Source organism: Podarcis vaucheri, assembly GCF_965113315.1.
Source record: "Podarcis vaucheri genome assembly, chromosome: 13".
Classification (NCBI taxonomy): domain Eukaryota; kingdom Metazoa; phylum Chordata; class Lepidosauria; order Squamata; family Lacertidae; genus Podarcis; species Podarcis vaucheri.
Genome location: NC_138751.1, coordinates 1768483 through 1790348, shown reverse-complemented (window position 1 = coordinate 1790348; position 21866 = coordinate 1768483). Strand labels below are relative to the sequence as shown.

The 21866-nt window shown below is 54.5% G+C and overlaps 2 protein-coding genes and 1 long non-coding RNA gene across 4 annotated transcripts in view; 1 reads left to right on the top strand and 2 right to left on the bottom strand.

Annotated features, from left to right (window-relative positions):
• LOC309518129 overlaps window positions 1–21866 on the bottom strand; it is a 132160-nt gene that overhangs the window by 102088 nt on the left and 8206 nt on the right. The gene's annotated exons all lie outside the window — the stretch shown is intronic.
• Window positions 422–9202, top strand: SPAG7 (sperm associated antigen 7). The gene is made up of 7 exons (XM_082197904.1): window positions 422–573; window positions 3847–3914; window positions 4044–4132; window positions 5804–5888; window positions 6011–6100; window positions 6680–6836; window positions 8035–9202. The coding sequence occupies exons 1-7, from the start codon at window positions 486–488 to the stop codon at window positions 8157–8159; spliced, it is 702 nt and encodes a 233-aa protein (XP_082054030.1). The 5' UTR covers window positions 422–485; the 3' UTR covers window positions 8160–9202.
• Window positions 11601–20759, bottom strand: ENO3 (enolase 3). The gene is made up of 12 exons (XM_082197751.1): window positions 20627–20759; window positions 19297–19383; window positions 19066–19161; window positions 18398–18456; window positions 17216–17285; window positions 16990–17123; window positions 15125–15347; window positions 13739–13936; window positions 12795–12996; window positions 12583–12691; window positions 12310–12368; window positions 11601–11921 (listed from the first exon to the last, which is right to left on the bottom strand). The coding sequence occupies exons 2-12, from the start codon at window positions 19379–19381 to the stop codon at window positions 11852–11854; spliced, it is 1305 nt and encodes a 434-aa protein (XP_082053877.1). The 5' UTR covers window positions 19382–19383; window positions 20627–20759; the 3' UTR covers window positions 11601–11851.

Here is a 21866-nt window from a genome sequence, read left to right as displayed (position 1 = left end):
CCCGCCCCCTGCGCACAGGCCGCGCCCACTGAACCCCACAAGGGATCCTCCCCCCCAACAGGCAGAAGTTCAACCGGGAGAGCGGCGGCCTTTCCTCCCCCTTTAAGGGCGCCCCGCCCCTTTCCCGGCAGCCCCTCCCCAAGGGGCGTGGCTAGCGGGAGGCCCTGCGAGTAGGCTGCTCCCCCGACAGGCAGAAGTTCAACCGGGAGAGCGGGGGGTTTCCTTCCCCTTTAAGGGCGCCCCGCCCCTTTCCCGACAGCGAAGGGGCGTGGTTAACGGAAGACTCCGCCCCTGCGCCTAGGCCGCTCCCCCCCCCCCCAAAAACAAAACCAGGCAGAGGTTCAACCGGTATAGCGGGTGGAGTTTCCTTTCCCTTTAAGAGCCCTTCGCCCCGCCCCTTTCCCGTCAGCCCCGCGCGGCGGCGCCGTCGCCCTGACGTCACCGCGCCGTCTCTGGTGGGCGGGGCTTCCCGGCGGGCGGCCAAGATGGCGGAGCTGGACCTGCTGGGCTCCATCCTGAGCTCCATGGAGCCGCCGCCGGCGCTGGGCGACCGGGAGGCCAAGCGGGCGAAGGGTGAGGAAGGCGGGGGGGACGACCCAGGAGTCCGGGGGGGGGAGGGAAGCCAACGCCGCCCCCCCTCGCAGGTAGACTGCGCCGCCCCCTGGAGGCTCCGCGAGAAGAGGCCCAAGGGCGCATGCGCGGCTCCGGGAGGGTGACGTCAAGGTCGACGCGGGTCAGGCTAGATGACCCTGGAACCCCTTCGGTCCCTGCGAGGCCCGCTGTCATGGGGGGCGGGGGGCACACGCTCCCAGCTGCCCCCTGGCAGAAGGAGGAGAGCCAAAGGGGCTCCCCATAGTCCCAGAGGCTGACCAGGGACCCCAAAGGGGGAATGCACTGGAGAGCTTAGGCTTCTCCCTGACCGCGTTTGTCGTGTTTCGTTTTGTATTTTAGATATCTTTGTTTCAAATTAATAATAATAATAATAAATTTTATTTATACCCCGCCCTCCCCAGCCAGGACCAGTGGCTCAGGGCAGCTAACACCAAGTATAGAAACAATTGATTAAAATACAGTGGGACCTCGGGTTACAGACGCTTCAGGTTACAGACACTTCAGGTTACAGACTCTGCAAACCCAGAAATAGTACCTCGGGTTAAGAACTTTGCTTCAGGATGAGAACAGAAATCGTGCGGCGGCGCAGCAGCAGCAGGAGGCACCATTAGCTAAAGTGGTGCTTCAGGTTAAGAACGGACCTCCAGGACGAATTAAGTACATAACCTGAGGTACCACTGTACAACTTAAAAACAAGAATCAAGTACAACATTAACTGAGTGTTGCAAGTGTTTTTGCCCTGTATTTTGAGATTATAAAGTGTGCTTTGTGGAGAAGAGTTTTGCAGAGTGAATGAGACATTTGGGGTTTGGGAGAAAAGGCAAGCGAGAGACGACACGACAGGCGTTTAGAAAATTGCCAAGGGGCCTGGAGAAAGTGGACACGGGGAAGGTTTTCTCCCTCTCTGCTAACACAGGTACCCGCGGGCACCCGAGAAAGCTGAATAATGCTGGGAGATTTGAGATAGAAGAAAGAAAATCCGTCTTCACGCAGCACAGAGAGACTGTGGAACTCCCTCCCTCAGGAGTCAAAGAAGATAATAATAATAATAATAATAATAATAATAATAATAATAATAATAATAATAATATATTATTTATACCCTGCCCATCTGGCTGAGTTTCTCCAGCCACTCTGGGCGGCTCCCAATCAAGTGTTAAAAACAATACAGCGTTAAATATTATAGAATCATAGAATCCTGGAGTTGGAAGAGACCACAAGGGCCATCGAGTCCAACCCCCTGCCAAGCAGGAAACACCATCAGAGCACTCCTGACATATGGTTGTCAAGCCTATTAAAAACTTCCCTGAGCAGGGCTGCCTTCAGATGTCTTTTAAAGATAGGATAGCTGCTTATTTCCTTCACATCTGAAAGGAGGATGTTCCACAGGGCGGGCGCCACCACCAAGAAGGCCCTCTGCCTGGGTCCCTGTAACTTGGCTTCTCACAGGGAGGGAACTGCCAGAAGGCCCTCGGAGCTGGACCTCAGTGTCCGGGTTGAATGATGGGGGTGGAGACACTCCTTCAGGTCTACTGGGCCTTTGAGGCCATTTAGGGCTTTCAAGCTCAGCACCAACACTTTGATTTGTGCTCGGAAACGTACTGGGAGCCAGTGCAGATCTCTCAGAACGGGTGTTATGTGGTCTCGGCGGCCGCTCCCAGTCACCAGTCTAGCTGCCGCATTCTGGATTAATTGCAGTTTCTGAGTCACCTTCCAAGGTAGCCCCACGTAGAGCGCATGGCAGTAGTCCAAGCGGGAGATAACTAGAGCATGCACCACTCTGGCCAGACAGTCCGCAGGCAGATAGGGTCTCATTCTGCGTACCAGATGGAGCTGACAGACATCTGCCCTGGACACAGAATTGACCTGCGCTTCCATGGACAGCGGTGAGTCCAGAATGACTCCCCGGCTGCGCACCTGGTCCTTCAGGGGCACAGTTGCCCCATTCAGGACCAGGGAGTCCTCCACCCCCGCCCGCCCCCTGTCCCCCAAAAACAGTAGGAATGAGGGAGAAGCATCTCAAGGGCTCCTAGTAGTCACAAAGACTCCGTCCTCCCTCCACGGTTGGGGGTAGCATTGCCTATTAGGAATCACAGGAGGGGGCAGCCATGGATTGGTGCCCCCATGCCCTGCTTTGGGGCTTCTACGGTTGGAGCATCTGGTCAGCTGCCATGAGAGTGGGATACTAGGGCCAGGTGGGCTTGATCCAGCGGGACTCTCCTCCCCATTTCCTTCTGTAGAACTGAACTCCTTCTGGAGAGCTGGAAGGTCTACGGCTTCTCAGTTAGCAAGCGGCTGGACCAGTGGTTCTCAAACTTTTTTGGGCCATGCCCCACCTAAGCCTCTCTAAAATCCCGCTGCCCCCTCCTGTGACATAATTCTTATTATTCAGAAAGTGAACTGGTATTCACGTGGATGAAGCCTAAAAGGCCATTAATAACTCATTCTCAAAACCCTAACCCTTAAAAATCAAATTGCCCCACATTGGGAACTGCAAGCCTGAGTGAGTTGGGATCTGGCCCAGAGGCTGCCGTCTTGGAACCAGGAGCAAGTGATCCCTTTCTGGGATCCCCCAAGCCACTCACGGACCCCTTTCTGGGAACGGAGTTGAGAGGTGACCTAACCTGGGGAGAAAACAGCAAAAAATAGAGCACAGCAGAGGTTATATTTTCTGAGAATCCTCCGGAAGAAAATCTCTCAAAGGACCTGTTGATGGCATTTTACCATTGTACTGTTGAGAGTGTATTAACATATGGTCTGTGTGGTTTGGGGGCTGCACGGTCAGGGGAAAAACAATGCTGTCCAGGGTTGTGAAGACTGCGGAGAGAATAATTTGGTGCACTCTTCCCACCTTGGATCAAATCTACGCTTCCAAGTGCCATAAGAAAGCTGCAGAGATAGCGCAGGATAGTGCGCACCCCGGAAATGATCTCTTTCAGCTTCTGCCTTCTGGAAGAAGGTCCGGGGTTATAAAGACTAGGACTAGCCACCTGAGAAACAGTTTCTACCCAAATGCAATTCTGGTTTTAAACGCAATATAAGGTGTCTCTATAGGAGTATATTGTATTTAAAAATGGGGTATCAGAGTTTTTAGGGAGTTAACCTAGCTGGGATAGCAGGCTTGTTGGTTTTTGAATGTCTTATGTAGATTTTTCAGTTTCGCTGTTCTGTATGGGACAATGGCAATAAAGATTATCGTATTGTATCTCTCCTCTCTCTCTCTCCCTTCCCCAGAGCAAACAGCACAGCTGAAGAAGCTTCAAGAGCAAGAGAAGAGGCAGAAAGTCGAGTTCAGGAAGCGGGTGCGTCCTCTGCCCCCCCTGCCCCCCCCCGGGCACAGATCCCCAACTTGCATGCGGGTGGGAACCAGAGACCACCCTGGCTTCAGCTTGACCTGCTCACAGCTTCCTCCCTCATCCCCCACCATACAGATGGAGAAGGAGGTCTCAGATTTCATCCAAGATAGCAGCCAGACCAAGAAGAAGTTCCGGCCCATGAACAAGATTGAGCGCAGTATTCTGTGAGTCCACTGGGGGGGGGGCAGGGAAGGGAAAAGGGACAGGTGAAATCCAGCCTCCAGGTGAAGCATACCTGACCTTGGCTTGGTTTCCGACTTCAAGACGGCCTGAACAGATTGGAGAACTGGGTGAATTGTGAATTTTTATTATTACGGTCACAGACCAGTTCCGGCTCACTTACAATATCAGGAAAATCATAAAACACAACCGGAATACATTGAATTGAAATTGGGTATAACGGAGACAATTCAGATATAGCGGCAGTTAAAAATATATACTAAATCTTGATCACTATAACCTAAAATATTTAAAACCTTAATCGTTTTAGTAGTACAGCTTGTACCCTAAGTTTTATGGCAGTCGCACAGAATTTGGCCCCCCTTAGCGTGATTTCTAGATCCTTGTCCTCTACCAGGAGTTTTAGACATTGAAGTTCAGACCCATTTGGAGATTTTTGTATAACAGGAGTGATAAATACCGAGCGTATATCCCCACAGAAACGGCAGCGTAACAAGAGATGAGAGACAGTTTCTACCATCAAGTCGCAGGAGCAGACTCATTCCACGTATGGTTTACCCTCGAATCTGCCTGAACTGGGTGCAAGCTAGCAAAATGAATTTAAATAGGGGCAAATGTAAGGTTCTGCACTTAGGCAGGAAGAACAAGATGCACAAATACGGGCTTGGGGGGGGCACCTGGCTTACTAGCAGTACATGCGAAAAGGATCTGGGGGTCTTGGTGGACCACAAGCGGAATGTGAGCCCACAGTGTGATGCAGCAGCAAAAAAATCTAATGCCATTCTGGGCTGCATCAACTAGCAGTCTAGTGCCCTGATCAAGGGAAATCATGTTACTCCTCTCTGTTGCCTTGGTCAGGCCACACCTGGAATCCTATGTCCAATTCTGGGCAGCACAATTTAAGAAGGATGTTGAGAAGCTGGAATGTTTGCAGAGGAGGTTGGAGCAAGAGGTTCCAGGGTCTGGAAACCAAGCCTTGTGAGGAACAGTTGAAGGAGTTGGGGGTGTTTAGCCTGGAGGACAGGAGTTACAATGGCCATTTTCAAGTATCTCAAGGGCATTCGCAAGGAAGATGGAGGAAGCTTGTTTTCTCCTACTCTGGACAGTAAGACTTGAACCCGTGGCTTCAAGTGACGCTGAGGTCCAGCGCCGAGGGCCTTCTGGTGGTTCCCTCCCTGCGAGAAGCCAGGTTGCAGGGAACCAGGCACAGGGCCTTCTCGGTGGTGGCGCCCGCCCTGTGGAACGCCCTCCCAGCAGATGTCAAAGAGAAAAACAACTACCAGACTTTCAGAAGACATCTGAAGGCAGCCCTGTTCAGGGAAGTTTTTAATGTTTAATAGTTTATTGCATTTTAGTGTTCTGTTGGAAGCCGCCCAGAGTGTCTGGGGAACAAATAATTAATTACTATTATTAATAATAAGAAAGGAGATTCTGACTAAACATCAGGAAAAACTTTTCTGAGTGCAAGAGCCCTTTGACAGCGGAAGAGGCTTTCTCAGAAGGTGTTGACCTCCCCTTTGTTGGGGGCTTTTAAATAGAGGGAAGATTGCCCTTCGTCTGGGACGCTTTCTTTGTGATGCCTGCCTTGCAGGGGGTTGGACTAGATGACCCTCGGTGCCCCTCCCAACGGTGCAATTCTCTGATTCCCCTTCCAGGCACGACGTGGTGGAAGTCGCAGGCCTCACCTCCTTCTCCTTTGGTGACGAGGAGGAGTCCCGATACGTCATGATTTTCAAGAAGGCAAGTGGGAGATCCGCCGCTGTCCCCCTTTCGCCCTGTTGGGGGTCGCTCCCCATTCCTCCTCTCCGCCCCCTGGAGAGCCCCTGTTCCCGTTCTGACTGCCCTGCCCGCCTCTCTTCCAGGAATTCGCCCCCTCGGACGAAGAGCTGGACGCCTACCGCCGGGGGGAGGAGTGGGACCCCCAGCAGGCCGAGGAAAAACGCCGGCTGAAGGTGGGCAGCTTTCCTCTAGGGGGGCAGGGTTGGGGCTGTTGGGCAAGGATTGCAGTGCCACCCTGGGAGGAGACGCCACCCCGGGGTGCTCCTCGAGGGATTTGCAAACTGCGGAACCAGAGATCGCCACCCCAGCACATAAGAACATTAGAAACTTGGATTTGGAAGCAGCTATGCTTCTAAATAGGGACATGGGTGGCGCTGTGGGTTAAACCACAGAGCCTTGGGCTTGCCGATCGGAAGGTCGGCGGTTCGAATCCCCGCAATGACGGGGTTAGCTCCCGTTGCTCGGTGCCTGCTCCTGCCAACCTAGCAGTTCGGAAGCACGTCAAAGTGCAAGTAGATAAATAGGCACCACTCCGGCGGGAAGGTATATGGCGTTTCCGTGCACTGCTCTGGTTCGCCAGAAGCGGCTTAGTCCTGCTGGCCACATGACCCGGAAACTGTATGCCGGCTCCCTCGGCCAGTAAAGCGAGAGGAGCGCCACAACCCCAGAGTCGGCCACGACTGGACCTAATGGTCAGGGGTCCCTTTACCTTTACCTCTGTCTCTCCCCCCTTCGTGGCTTCTTCCCTGCAGGAACTGGCTCAGCGGCAGGCGGAAGAGGAAGCCCTGAAAGGCCCCACGGTGGTCAACCCCAACACTGACTACAAGGACAAGTACAGCCACCTGATAGGGAAGGTGGCTGCCAAGGACGCCGCGCACACCATGGAGGCCAACAAGGCCTACGGCTGTGGTGAGTCGGCCGGGGGTGGGTTGACACTCCTGGTTGGCTCCCCCAGACCCGGAGGGACATCCGCAGTAAGCAGCCTGGACTGGCCCCTCGCCCTTCCAGGGCACTCCCAGCTGTGCGCAGGGTGATGATATCCCTCAAGAATCCCTAGGGCCACGGCACCTGCGGGAAACAATCCCCGGCTGTCCCCCAGTGTTTTTAGAGCACAGGTTCCTTCTTTCTTGCCCCAGTGTGGTTTTCTCTGAATCATTGAGTTGGAAGGGACCCCAAGGGTCATCGAGTCCAGCCCCCTTGAAGGCAGCTATCCTGTAAGGCGGTCCAAGATGCAAGGTCCAATATGCTTCAGTAGACCTGAAGGAGCATCTCCCCCCCCCCAATCATTCTGCCCGGACGCTGAGGTCCAGCTCCAAGGGCCTTCTGGCAGTTCCCTCCCTGCGAGAAGCCAAGTTACAGGGAACCAGGCAGAGGGCCTTCTTGGTGGTGGCGCCCCCCTGTGGAACACCCTCCCTTCAGATGTGAAAGAAATAAGCAGCTATTCTATCTTTAAAAGACATCTGAAGGCAACCCTGTTTAGGGAAGTTTTTAGGGCTAATCTGACTTCCTTAGGGCCCGGGACCTCTAGGGTGTTGCTGTTTATGAACCTTAAGGTCCTCCTTAGCCAGCGTGGTGTAGTGGTTAGAAGCGGTGGACTCGTAATCTGGGGAACTGGGTTCGCTTCCCTGCTCCTCCACCTGCAGCTGCTGGGTGACCTTGGGCCAGTCACACTTCTCTGAAGTCTCTTAGCCCCACTCACCTCACAGAGTGTTTGTTGTGGGGGAGGAAGGGAAAGGAGAATGTTAGCCGCTTTGGGACTCCTTTGGGTAGTGATAAAGCTGGATATCAAATCCAAATTCCTCCTCTTCTTCTTCTCCGTGGGGCATTGAGAACATGGTGCGCCTTCCGGGTGTTGGGAAATGTAGTCCAGAACACCAGCAAGGCTCTCCACCTTCTCAATGCCTGCTCTGAGAGGCTCCTGTGTTCTTCGAATTGGGCCTTCGTGGTTGGGCTGGGCGATTCTCTGCCTTTTATTAAGGCTTTTTCATAATACAATAGAAAAAGGACCCACCTGAATAAAAGCAGAAAATGCAGAGTCCTCTCTCAGAGGTCAGTCTTTGCCAGGCTGGCGAATTCTTGACGTTCCCCCATCCCTCTCCCCTCACAGTTCCCGTCGCCAACAAGAGAGACACGCGCTCCATCGAGGAGGCCATGAACGAGATCCGGGCCAAGAAGCAGCGCCTCCGCCAGACTGAGGACGAGGGCCCCGCTCCGCCCGCCAGCAACTCGTAGGGATCGGGGCCGCCGGCAGCGGCCGGGCTTGCTCCCCGCCGGGTGATTTCAGGGACTCGCTTCCGGAGCTGCTGCTGCTACTTCTGTGGAACCCACCTGGGGGCTCCCCAGAGCGGATTAGGAGGGGGACCCCCACGAAACATCCCTCCCCCTCCTCCCTAGGTGTACCCCAGCCCCATTGAGTAGTTGACCCCTAGCCTAGGGTGGCATTAGCGTGCTGGCGAGCAAGGAGGAGGAGGGTTTGTAAAAGTTTTTATCTTCCGCGTGTGAGAAAAGGGGCTGAGACGATTGTAGCAAGGTGGGAGGGTGTTAAGAGAATAAATAATACATCCCCCCCAAAAAAAATACACACCACAATTCCCTTTTTGTGTGCTGTTCAGACCTCCACAACTGAAGTTGCCTCTTTTAATCCTGTAGTGTGGTTTCCCCCCCCCTTGCACTGAAGCCCCCCACCCTTACCTCTCCCCCATCTTAAAACCCCTCTCCCCAATTTGTATTACCACTGTAGCACCACTCGCATCCACCAGAGAGGGCATCCCTCTGAGCTGCAGTACTCCCTGCATCCCACCAGGGGGAGCAACCGAGTTGCAGTGCCACGGCCAACTGGAAGACCTTAACGGGGTGCAGGACAGCGGAGTCCCCTTTACCCCACTGTGGGGTGGGAGGGCAAAGGGGCCCGTTTGCCCCTGTGTTCGCATTGCGGGGAGGGGTCCTTGCTGCGTTTGACAAGAGGGTCCCTTCCGTCTTTGGGGTGTCGAGGCCGAAGCATAACTGTCTTCCCTTTGGATCTTCTCCCAACCTCCCTGCCAGGTCTGGAGTTTTTATTCAGTGTGTAAATATTTAAGAAATTCTGTTTGCCTGCCTTCCCGCTATGGGGAGCCAATGCCCCCATTGCACACCCCACCCCCTGCTCCCACAGGTCACAGGCTCCCAAGGGGGCCTGGCCGTGTGGATGCTGGAGCCGGGGAGACACCATCGGTGATGTTTGGGCAGAGGGCTGTCTATGTGTGTGGACAACATTAAAATGCTTGTTTTGGACGCTGTCTTGCCTCTGCCTTTTCTCCGTGTCGAGAGCGTGAACTTCTTCACAGCCCCATGAAAGCTTTTAACATTGGGGGGGGGGAGTTTAAGGTAAAGGGACCCCTGACCATTAGGTCCAGTCGTGGACGACTCTGGGGTTGCGGCGCTCATCTCGCTTTACTGGCCGAGGGAGCCGGCATACAGCTACCGGGTCATGTGGCCAGCATGACTAAGCTGCTTCTGGCGAACCAGAGCAGCGCATGGAAACGCTGTTTACCTTCCCGCCAGAGCGGTACCTATTTATCTACTTGCACTTTTTGGTGTGCTTTCGAACTGCTAGGTGGGCAGGAGCAGGGACCAAGCAACGGGAGCTCACCCCGTCGCAGGGGATTCGAACCGCCCACCTTCTGATCGGCAAGCCCTAGGCTCTGTGATTTAACCCACAGCACCACCCGTGCCCGGGGGGGGGGGAGTTTGGAGGGGAGATAAATAAGCGCTTAAAAGTGTATATGACCACTCGAACTCAGGGCTGTTCAACGAAGTTCATGGGCAACAGGGGCAAGGGCGATCAAGTATTATTTATGTTGATGATGATTTATTAAGATTTATATCATGGGTAGGCAAACTAAGGCCCGGGGGGCGGATCTGGCCCAATTGCCTTCTAAATCCGGCCTGCGGACGGTCCGAGAATCAGCGTTTTTTTATATGAGTAGAATGTGTCCTTTTATTTAAAATGCATCTCTGGGTTATTTGTGGGGCATCGGAATTCGTTCATTCACCCCCCAAAAAAATATATAGTCCGGCCCCGCACATGGTCTGAGGGACAGTGGACCGGCCCCCTGCTGGAAAAGCTTGCTGACCCCTGATTTATATTCATCACAAGACCTCAGGGCGGATCACAAGAACATAAGTGTAATTGGGAATTTAGGGACTTCGCTGGTGCAAGATGCAAGGAAGTCCCCTGGCTGAGGTGGAGGGGGGGTGTCATCTGTGGCCCTTATCCAAATGTGGGACCCCCACCAGTCAAATGCCTTGTGCATCTCGCCATTTCGTCCCTTTCTAGACCGCCTTTCATATCCAGTTCTCCCACCCTCATTTAATCCCCACAACGGCTCTGCGAGGTGCATTAGGCAGAGAGGCAGGAAGCGCCAAAGGTTACACCCTGTGAGCTTCACTGCCAAGGCGGGATTCGAACCCAGGACTCTCCCAGAATACCATCTGGCACTCCAACCATTGCACCTCGCTGGCTGCGGGGAGAGTCAGAGATTGCCCCCTCCCGGGCTCAGGTGGCCTTCACAGGGAGTTGGCAAGGGTGAGGAATCTACCTAGCTCCATATTGTCCACACTGGCGGCAGCTCTGGCTCTCCCGGGATTCAAGCAGGGAGTCTCTCGAAGCCCTGCCTGTAGAGTCCAACGGGGGATTGAACCCAGGATCTTCTCCCACCGAGCTGCGGTCCCTTCAAACAAAGCCAAGGTGCTAGTCATCATGGTTCCTTAAACAGGAACCCTGGAATCTTGCCTGTGGTCCGTCTCACTCAGTACGGCTTACAGTGACTGGAAGCAGCAACTCTCCAGGGTTTCAGGCAGCCTTCTGGATGCCAGGCAGGTGTTCTAGCAGCCCTCCTTCCCCGAGAGCTCTTTGCCATAATGGATGTCGCCGCAGGACTCTGCTTGACATTAAATCGCCCCTATCTCTGTGGGCCTCTTTGGCTTATGTGGGCCCCGTTGTGACCCCAGGAAGACCCTCCGTAGCCTCTGCTAATCCCAGTTCATACGTGTCAAGAGTCGGCTATCATAACGCTCTTTTGCACAGCAAACCTCACGCACAAATAATTTCATTTGTGTGTGCAAAGTTACTGAAGCCTAGGAACTTGGAGCCCCAATCTCGACCATTTCCTGCAAAGCCTTCATTCAGAGAGTAGGACGGGGAGATAATATACGGTCCCAAACCAGTTTGAAGCCCATATTGTATGTTGGTTTCATAGTATTTGACCTGGGGATATATTGCAAATCGTGACGTGTGCTTGTGTGCTACGCAATAATTTGATGCGGGGGAAACCGTGAAGCCAGCCAATGCCTCTGCTTATTTCAGACATCATGATATCTCAGTATACCATGATGTTTAGCGGGTGATGTATCCCAACGCTGCCCAGCCCTGGCAGAGCGACAGAGGGAGGCGAGAGGAGCCCGCCTGAAGCACAAAGGGGAACTTGGCTCAGGGGCAGACTTGGCGCTTCCCAATTTCACTGGCACCAAACTGGCGCACCCGTCTTCCGTTCTATTGTTGCACCACCCTCCCAGTGTGGCGCCCAGTGTGACTGAACTGGCCGCGCACCCCTAAATCCGCCTCTGCCTGGCTAACACGCACACATGCACCCCGTCCCGTTTCCCAGAAGACGCAAAGAAGGACCCTGACGCCACTTGCTCTGGCACAACGGCCTTGTTTATTCGCTGCCCCGAGATGGGATGGTGGGGCAGAGGCTGCTCAGCTGCGCTGCCAGGGCCTTTGCCCAGGACCCGGAAGGGGGAAACGAGGAGGGGATCCAGCCAGCCCTGGCCAGTGGGGGGCGGTGTTGTGGAGCCGCCTTCCAAGGAGAGGAGAGCAGGTGGGGGGTCTCTCCCTGGGGTTCCCTTGCCCCCCCTGGGGTGGGGCTGCAGGCCAGGCGCTGCTTTTACTTGGCCAGAGGGTGGCGGAATTTGCGGCCGGCAAACACTGCTTTGTCTCCCAGCTGCTCCTCGATCCTGCAAGGAAGGGAGACGGGGAGCAAGGTCAGTGCCGGGTCTGGAAAGCAAGACTCAGGAGGAACAGGGATGTTTAGCTTGGAGAACATACAGGGCCCATCTCAGATATCTCAAGGGCTGCTGCTTGCGAGATAGAGCAGGCTTGTTTTCCGCAGCTCCATAAGGGAGGACTCGAACCCATGGCGTCAAGTTACGAGAAAGGAGATTCTGACTCAACCTCAGGAAGAGCTTTCTGATGGTAAAAGCTATTTGAATGGAGCCCCTTGGAAGATGATGGGCTCTCCTCCCTTGGAGGTGTTTAAGGAGAGCTTGCCATGGATTCTGGAGCTGTCATTCTGGGTTGGGCTGGATGACCCCTGGGGGACCCTTTCCAATTCTATCTCCTCACCTCATCAGCTGGTTGTACTTGGCCAGACGCTCGGAGCGGCAGGGAGCTCCGGTCTTGATCTGCAAAAAGGCACCAAAGATATTGATATATCGATTGGCAAAACGTGCACTGGGCCCTATCCGTGCATCGCACACAGTCCCACCCCTCAGAATACATGAAGGAGCCCTGAAGGGGGAAACAGGCCGAGCCGGGGGAAGCGTCCTAAAATGGGGAGTTGGGGGGGAATACAGGCGCCCCCTCTCCACCGGCTGATCCCCACCCTGGTCCTCTCACCTGCCCTGTGCAGAGACCCACGACCAAGTCGGCGATGAAGGTGTCCTCGGTTTCCCCGGAGCGGTGGCTCACCATGACGCCCCAGCCGTTGCTCTGGGCCAGCTTGCAGCTGGGAAGGAAGGAGGAGACGATTTGGGGGGTGTCCCGGGAGATCCTACCCCTGCCGCAATAGCCCCCCACCCGGAGGACGCCCTGCCTCCCCGGACACTCACGCCTGGATGGACTCGGTGACGGAGCCGATTTGGTTGACCTTGAGCAGGAGACAGTTGCAGGCCTTCTTCTCCACCGCCTGCTGGATGCGCTTGGGGTTGGTGACGGTCAAGTCGTCGCCCACAATCTGGATTTGCACCTGCGTCAGGAACTTGGACCACGTCTCCCAGTCGTCCTGGTCAAAGGGGTCCTCGATGGAGACGACTGGGGCAGCGAGGTGGGGAGGGAAGGGAGGGCGTTACAGGCCGGCACGCCCCTGACATCTCTCTCCCCGCTCTGCCCCATGCCTCCTGCCCAGAGCCCTCGGGCTCACCTCCCAGACGGAGAAGGCCTGGGGTCAACCCAGTGGGGCCGGAGGAGTGAAGAGAGCTCCCCTGGGCATGCACAGAGAGCCTGTCCCTCACCACGGATGTGGGAAGCGGTCCAGGAAAGGAGCTAGGACAGCCTCTAAGAGCGCAATCCTAAGTGGGGAGTTCCGCAGAGTTACAAAATGAGATATTTCCAAAGAGAAGATAGACAAGGACTGGAAGGTGTTTAAAGGATACTTGCAAAATTATGTTGAAAAATCAGAACTCCTATTAGAATAAACAAGTTCCGTTATAAATAGTGAAATACTAAAGAAGATGGATAACAATGTGAAACAGAAAAAGAAGCAGAGAATTGTTTTAAAGTATGTGAAAGAAAGTAATAGAAGTGGAAAGAAATTGCAATTGAGTAGGTGGTGGGAAAAGGAAGTACTTGTGGGACTGAGTGTGGGTATGTCTGAATATTCTTAAGGATTGTATGAAATGTATGTTTGTATATTCGTAACATGTAGGTATTAATGTTGAATTATTTTAATAATAAAAATTATTTTAATTTTTAGTTTTAAAAGAAGAGATATTTCAGTGGGATTGGGTCCCCTGGTTTTTCTGTCACCCAGAAGCAACTTGACCATCTCTCTCACCAGGGTAGTTCTTGATGAAACTCTGGTAAAGCTCCCCCAGCTTGTCACCGGAGATGTAGCGGTTGGGGTCGTCGGGGGACTTGAAATCCAGGTCGTATTTGCCCTTGCGGAAGAACTCGGAGGCCGCCACGTCCATGCCGATGACCACTTTGTCCGAGTAGCCAGCCTTCTCGATGGCACTCTTGAGGAGCTCCAGGGCTGGCGGGGGGACGGCAGGAGAGAGTGAGAAATTGGGGGCAGCCCAGTACAAAGAGCATCTCTTCCCAGGGGAGAAAGCCCCAAAGCGGAAGCCAAGACCAAGAGCCCTTCGCTTCGGGGGGCTTCCAGCAACCGAGATCCAGAAGCCTTAAGGATAGCCTGCAGGATCAGGCCAAAGGGGGCCCATCCAGTCTAGCCTCCTGTCCTCACAGGGCCAAACAGGCACCTGTTACAGGAAAGCCACAAGGACGATTTGAACACAAGAGCATCATTCTCCCCTCCTGCAGTTTCCAGAAACTGGGGTTTGAAAGCAGGGCTTCCTCTGGCTTTTTAGACAGAGCCATGGTGGCTGGGAAGACCTCAATCGCCCTCTCCTCCAGAAATTGGTCTCCTCCTCTTGGAAATCCATCCCTGACTCCGGCTCCGCAACAGGAGAGCTTTATTTTCTCTCCACGTTCACCTTCCTCGGATGCCCACAAGAGGAGGAGGAAAACGATTCTCTCTGCGTAATTCCATCTTATATTTTTAGTTGCAATTTTGTCCATCTTTTTTTAATATTGTTTTATAGATTCTAAATGCCGCGTTGATTTGCCAACCACACAACTTGCTGCAATTGTGAGATTTGGTTCATTTCTAGTTGCTGTTTCGTGAAGTTTTTTATAGATTGCAACCATTTTATTGATAATTTGTTAATGATTTTATGTGATGCATTCGCAATGCACTATTATGTTATGGTTATTTCTTGTCTGAAATGAGATTCATTTGCCTGAAAAGCGGCATAAAGAAATCAAATCAAATCATCTTATGGTCTCTTCCTTGCCTTTCTTCTAAACCGAAAAGCCCCCAAATCTGCCCTCTTCCTTCACAGGGGACTCTGTGCCCCCCTCCCTTGACCTTTCGGGCTGCCTTTTTTTCCATGTCCTTTTTGAGGTGAGGCAACCAGAACCGCCCGCAGTATTCTGAATTCGTCTGCCTGGGCCTTCAGCCACGGGCTCCTTCCCGCAGGAAGCTGACCCTTGAGGGCGAGCCCAGCGGTATCTCCCCACTGCCCTTTCGCCGGAGCTCTGGTTACAGCCACCGAGCTAATTCCGGCCACGGCGGCGTTTAAAGGGCGAGGGTGGCGTGAAACCCTAACCCCGCTGCCTGCCACCCGCTAAAAGCAGCCTGCCTCCTCGCCCAAGGCGCTACCTTCGTTGTTCTCCAGGATGTTGGGGGCGAAGCCGCCCTCGTCTCCCACATTGGTGGCGTCCTTCCCGTACTTGCTCTTGATGACGGCCTTCAGGTTGTGGTAGACCTCGGCCCCGATCCGCATGGCCTCCTTGAAGTTGCTGGCGCCCACGGGCAGAATCATGAACTCCTGCATGGCCAGCTTGTTCCCGGCGTGGGAGCCGCCGTTGATCACGTTGAAGGCCTGGCGGGGGCAAGGGGGGGCAGGAGACTGGGGTCAGGATCTGTCCCAAAGACTGCCAGTCTTCAGGATCGGGACAGGTGGCCTCCCAGAGACATCTCACAAGCTAAAGGGCAGAGCCTGAAGGACACTCTCTTTCTCTCTCTCTCTCTCTCTCTGTATATATATATATATATCATAATTTCATTTCTCCTGCAAATTTTCTTTTTTTATACAATCATTTTTATTAGTTTTCAATTGCAACAATACAATAATAGCCTCATTATAACAATACCAAATTAGTTCAGATGACAAATTATCGTATCGGCCTGAATATAAGCAGCACTTTCCCCCCAAAATTCCAACCGTGGAAAGTTAAAGTGCGGCTTCAATTCGCGACCTTGCAAAAATGGGCTTTTACGATATTGCTGCTGAAACAGACAGACAGTAAAGCGGAACGGGTCTGAGTGCCTGTGGAATTTTAGGGGAATGGCTTATATTCGGGTATTCTCTCCCCCCCCCCCCGAATTTTAATTTGCAGGTGCGGCTTATATTCAGGCCAATAAGGTATACAGTTTAGGTGCCTGCCCCAATGCAATAATTGAGGGTTTGATGATTTACTTTATTCCTGCGCTCCAAAATCTTATAAATTCCAATTGCGTTCCAGTCAAAATAACAATCCCTTATATCGCAACTGCAGTTTTGACGAATTCCATTCGTACTGATTTTACACCTACAGGTGAAGCGTTCAAATTCACTCCTTGTGTGTGGCAATTATTCTGTCCTCCTGCAAATCTTAGTGCCATTAGCATGTCTGCAAATGTCCAGCTCCTTTAAGAACATTGGAAGAGCCTGTGGGATCAGGCCAGAGGGGGGGCCCCCCTAGTCCAGCCCCCTCCTCTCACTGGAAAGCCCCCCAAGCAAGATTCAAAGGCGAGAGCAACTCTCCCTTCCTGTTTCCAGCAAAGGGTTGCAACTGTCTCATCTCGAACCCCGACCCCATAGAGACTCTTTATCCAGATCAGGGCCCTGAGCATCTTTGACACCCCCCACCCTGCCAGCCCCCTCCCCAAAGACAGAGAAGGGAGGTGCTGGGCTTTGGGGATGGAGGTGGGGGGCTTCTGCCTCCTTCCCAAAGCCCAGAACCTCCCTTCTCCATCTTTGGGGAGAAAGCACAGGAGCTGGGGCTGGGGGCGTCAAATTTGGGCTTCGCCACCCCCACAAGAAGGTGGGGGGGCAGGTTCCTGGCTGGCCGAAGATCTCTTGCGACCCCCTTAGTAAGTTGGGCCGCCCTGAGAGAGACCCTTCCTTCTCAAAAATAGGGGGGGGTGGACTCACTCGTTGAAAAATAAATAAATCTCTGATTATTTGCAAAGGGAACCTTTGTATCAGCTGAAACCCGATAATCCATTTGGAGCCGCAATGCATCTTTGCACTTTATTATTATTATTATTATTATTATTAGCCACACTTCATCCAAATCCAAGCATCACAGGGCAATCTACAGCTTTACGGTTGATATTTTTGGTCCTTTTTGCTACGTTTCCCCTTTGGTGTTGCTGATATATTAACCCGATCCAGTCCTCTGGGAGCCCGCACTGCACCCCCAAAAGAGAGGGGCCTTGGCTCCAGACCCCCCCTGCCCCGCCCCTCCCCGGACACTCACTGGCACGGGCAGGATGAGGTCCTTGTTGCCAGCCAGGTCTGCAATGTGTCGGTAGAGTGGGATGCCCTTCTCCGCGGCGCCCGCCTTGCAGACGGCGAGGGAGACGCCCAGGATGGCGTTGGCCCCAAACTTGGCTGTGGGGAGGAAAAGACGGGGTGCTGGGTGAGGGGCTGCGGGAGAAGTCAGTGGGGCAGGAGGGGGCGAGGTAGAAGAGGCCCCCGCTTACATTTGTTCTCTGTCCCGTCCATCTCCAGCATCAGCTTGTCGATTTTCTCCTGATCCACGACGCTCAGCTTCTAAGAGAGGAGAGAGAAAGGGGAACCCGTTTGTTTCCCGGGAACACGGGTTCGAATCCTGCCCTGGCACCTTTCCTGCACGGAGGAGGTTGGAAGTCTGATAGGGAAACTCAGAGAGTCTTAAGGCGCGTGGGCCAAAAGTTAAAAGGAGCCAAAGGATGGCAGGCCAGATAGAATCGTAGAGTTGGAAGATGGGGGACCCCCACCCCAGGGCCATCTATCTTTCTATCTATCTATCTATCATCTATCTATCTATCTATCTATCTATTTATCTATCTTTTGCCCGACCTGTGGCTCGAACCCACAACCCTGAGATGAAAAGTTTCACACGCTACAGAGTCTCTCCACTCTCCACTCCCCTCACCTGAGAAACAAAAAGCAGGGCTGCAAAGGGGAGGCTGCAGAACAAAATTTTAAACTCAGAGCATATAGAATAATAGAGTTGGGAGTGACAGCCCCCCCCCCCGGTCATCTAGCCCAACCCTGAGAGACCCCCTCCCCTCCCTTGGGTTTTCCTTCCCCTGTTCCTTTCTGCCCAGCTGGCCTCTCCTTCCCACCCACCAACCAGTAAGAACCCCATGAAACTGGGAATAAATGGGGGCGGCAGGGGGGGGGAGGGAGTTGCGCCCGATAAAAGGCCTTTGGGACAAGGGTTCGCGTTCTGTTTCTCCTTTTCGTTTGTGTCTCACCACGTTTGGTGCACGTATAGTTATGTGTTTTTTGAACTTTCAATAAAGATGTTAAGAAAAAAGTTTGAAAATAAAATAATAAAAATAATTTTAAAAGGATTCCTTGCTCAGTTAACGGGGGGGGGGTATCCTGGCTGCCTGGGGGCTCTTTGACCCTGCAAGGTCCTGGGGGCAGGGGCTTTGAGGGTTTTCTGTGGGGCTGTAGGAAAGGGCTTCTGCCCCCCACCCCAGAACCCAGCTTCTCTCCCTCTTTCTCTTTATGTCTCTGATTCCTGCTATCTTGCCTGCCTTGTGGGGGGTTGGGCTAGATGGCCCTTGGGGGTCCCTTCCTACGGCACAGTTTGGTGACCCCAGAGCCCAGCGCTGCTCAGGGTGACCGCCCCCCCCCAAAGCCCTGCCCAGGTCCCACCCTCTCCCTCTCACCTTCTCAATCAGGGCAGGGGCGATGGTCTTGTTGATGTGATCCACGGCTTTCAACACCCCTGCGGGCAGAACGGACGGGTGAGGGGATGGAGGGGTGGCCCCGCAGGGGAACAAGCACACTCCCACCCACACTACCCTAAACATGGGGCAGAATCAGGGCCAATAGGGCAGAGGAGGAAAGGAAATACAAAGAGAAGAGGCTTCTGGGGCTTGGAGCAGGCGGGTAGTTCTACGGCGGTGCGTCTAGAGAGGGTGCAATGGAAGAGAGGAGCCGGGAACTGGGCTCTCGGGTCTGGCCAGCACTCCCTCCAACTCCTCGTCTGGCCAGTTGCCCCAAGGAAGGCCATCCCCCCAAGCAAGGGGGCACAGAGAGAGATGGCCTGCCCCTACCTGGAGGCAGGAAGCCCCCACCCATTCCCTGAACCCTGGTCCTTCCAGCCCTTGCAGGCAGCAGCTGTCCAAAGCCCCTCATGGACATCAAGCTGTTCGTAACCGTCCAGTGGCAGGGAGTTCCGCAGATCCACAGCACATCTTGCATGCAGAGAACTTAAAAGTGTCATTGCCACTCGGCCCCGCTTCCCTTCCTCCTAATCTTGATGTTCCCTGGGGCACCGACTCGCACACACACACCCCGCTCCGTGAGCCGCCACGTCCGGGTGACCCCTCACCTTTGCCCAGGTACCTGCTCTTGTCCCCATCGCGGAGTTCCAGGGCCTCGTAGATGCCGGTGGAGGCACCGCTGGGCACGGCAGCCCGGAAGTGGCCTGGAGAAGAGGGCAGAGAGGAGGGTCAGTCGGGCGCCAGACGCCCAGCACCCTCCCTGCCCTCCTTGGCTCCCTCCCCCCCAGAGAACATGCCCTGCCCTTGCCCGCAGGGGCTCCCCTGCCCACACGACTCACCCTTGGCTGTCTCCAAGTCGACTTCTACTGTGGGGTTCCCCCGGGAGTCGAGGATCTCGCGAGCGTGGATCCGCTGGATAGACATGCCTGAAAGGGGGGGGGTCAGAGGAAGGGGGTCAGTGAGGGTCAGCCAGGCCTCCTGCCTCCCAGTGCCTGCTTTGCCCTGGCAAAGTTTGGGGGGCTCAACTGCCACAGGGATGCTTTAACTGTGATTGGACTAGATGTCCTTTGCGGTCCCTTTCAATTCTATGATTCCACAAGCCCATGAACCAGGGGGCTGGTCTCACGCTAAGAAGGGAAGGAAGGCCCGTTGGATCAGGCCCAAAGGATCTGACCCAGCCCCCTGTCCGCAAAGGGTCCAAAGCCCCCATAGAAGCTAGGAATCGAGATAGACTGCCTCTGGAGCTGGAGGTTCCACAAGAACAGCAGACGGGACCCAGTTCGGTCCAGAATCACAGGGGCCAACCACAGATGCACATTATGGGAAAGCCAAAACCAGGATCCGCGGACAAGAGGAACACTCTCCCCTCCTGGGGTTTCCAGAGCCCAAGTCCGCAGGGAGGCCTCTCCCAAGCAGTGTGGGGCAGTGGTTAGAGGGCCAGACTGGGACTGGGGAGAGACCAAGTCCGATTCTCATCTGTGGGTGTCGTTGAGCGAGTCGCTCCACCTCGCAGGGTTGTTGGAATTAAATGAGGTCCTTGCAGGACCAGGAGGCATATCAGTGCCATAAATGCAGTAACTGCAAAAGGAGCAAGGCTTCAGCTGCAGCCTGAGAGCGCAAAGCCCACCGGCCTGGGACCCTCTTCCGCCACTCAGGCTGGCAGAGAGGGGGAAGGGAAGGACTGAGCAGCTGCCAGGATTAAAAATAGAAGTGCCCCCCCCCCAATCTCTTCTGGTCGCAGGGAAATGTCACCGGCCTCTGGCTCAAGGCAGGAAAGGAGAGCAGCTGGCGCCTGGGGCTGCGGAGATGGGGGCCCTTTTCTGCGCCCCCCCAAGAGACACACTCCCCTCCCATGCCTCCTCCGGGGACCTCCAAAGTGGCGCCCCCCACCCACCCTTCAAGGGTCTGCCACGTACGCCTTGACCCACACTGCTAATAACCCCAAACGAGGAGAGAGTGTTTGGGGGGGGCTCAGAAATTCTACACAAAGGAGGGCTGCCTCCATTCCTTCACAGAGAGACCGTGAGAGGCAACGGAGGGCGGCTTGGGGGCCCCCCTCCCCTAGTGGGACACCCAAGGTGACCAGGACACCTGCTTGCTTGCCTGGGGGTCCCCCCACCCCCGGCTCCTTCCCCCACCCCGCTCCAGAAGGGGCCCCCACTCGCTCACTTGCGTAGGGCTGGCTTGGGGGTCCTTGGCTGTCGCTGGGAGCTGCTGACAGTGCCCAGGCTGGGGGCTGACCCCCTGCCTTTATACCCGGAGGTTGCGCAGCTCCGCCCCCCAGGGCCCAGTAAGGGACTGTCAGCAAAAGCAGGCGTTACGAAAGTCTGCGGCTCAGTCGGTAGAGGATGAAATCTCTGAATCTCAGGGTCAGGTTTGAGCCCCACGTTGGGGGCCAGGTTCCTGCAGGGGGCTGGACTGGATGACCCCCCAGGGTCCCTTCCAACTCTGTGATGCTATGAGCCCGGCAAGCGATACACAGCCAGAGGGAACGACCCTCCCGGCCGTCCCCTGACACATCCTGGCCCCTTTGTGCATCCCGCAGTTGTGGGGCTGGGACCAGCCCCACAGATCCAGACTGGGCAGCAAATACGGGGCCAGGTGTCCCCCGGGGAGACTCCCGGGACGCTGCTTTCTCTAGGCAGCAGGATGGGATGGCGCTGGGGCCTGGCGGGCCTCCCCTCCGCTTCGTCTGCTGGCCCAGCTGTGCCCCTAACTGGACAGGGGCATCCTCACTTCTGCCTAGGCTCTGGTAATGTCCAGGTTAGATTACTGGCCCCACTGCACTGGCTCCCCGTTCAAAGTGCTGGCTTCGAACCCTTAAACCAGGCATGGCCAAACTTGGCCCTCCAGCTGTTTTGGGACTACAACTCCCGTCATCCCTGACTGCTAGTCCTGTTAGCTAGGGATGATGGGAGCTGTAGTCCCAAAACAGCTGGAGGGCCAAGTTTGGCCATGCCTGCTCAGGACCGCAGTACCTCAAGGACCGCCTCTCCCGACCTGTCAGGAGTAAGCATGGACCAATGGTACCAAATAGTATGGGAAACAGCCCTACTAGAAAAATTAACTAACAAACTGAAACTGACACGGGGACAAACAGAAGAAGACGCCTTCACCCCGGTATGGCTCCCCTTTATCACATACACAGCCCAACAGGACAGCGACAATAATCCACCAACAGCATACAAATCAATATGGCTAAACTGATCCAAAACACCCACCCACCTCACCCACACACAAAAACAAAGATCACCACAGCCAATCGCAAGCAAACAATCACACCCTAGGCCAACCCCAACCTCTCTCACCACCAAAGGAACACAAGTGAACAACACAAGCAACGCTGACACCAAACTCTACATACATTAAACATAATAGAAACACCGCCACCCGACCCCACCCCTATCCA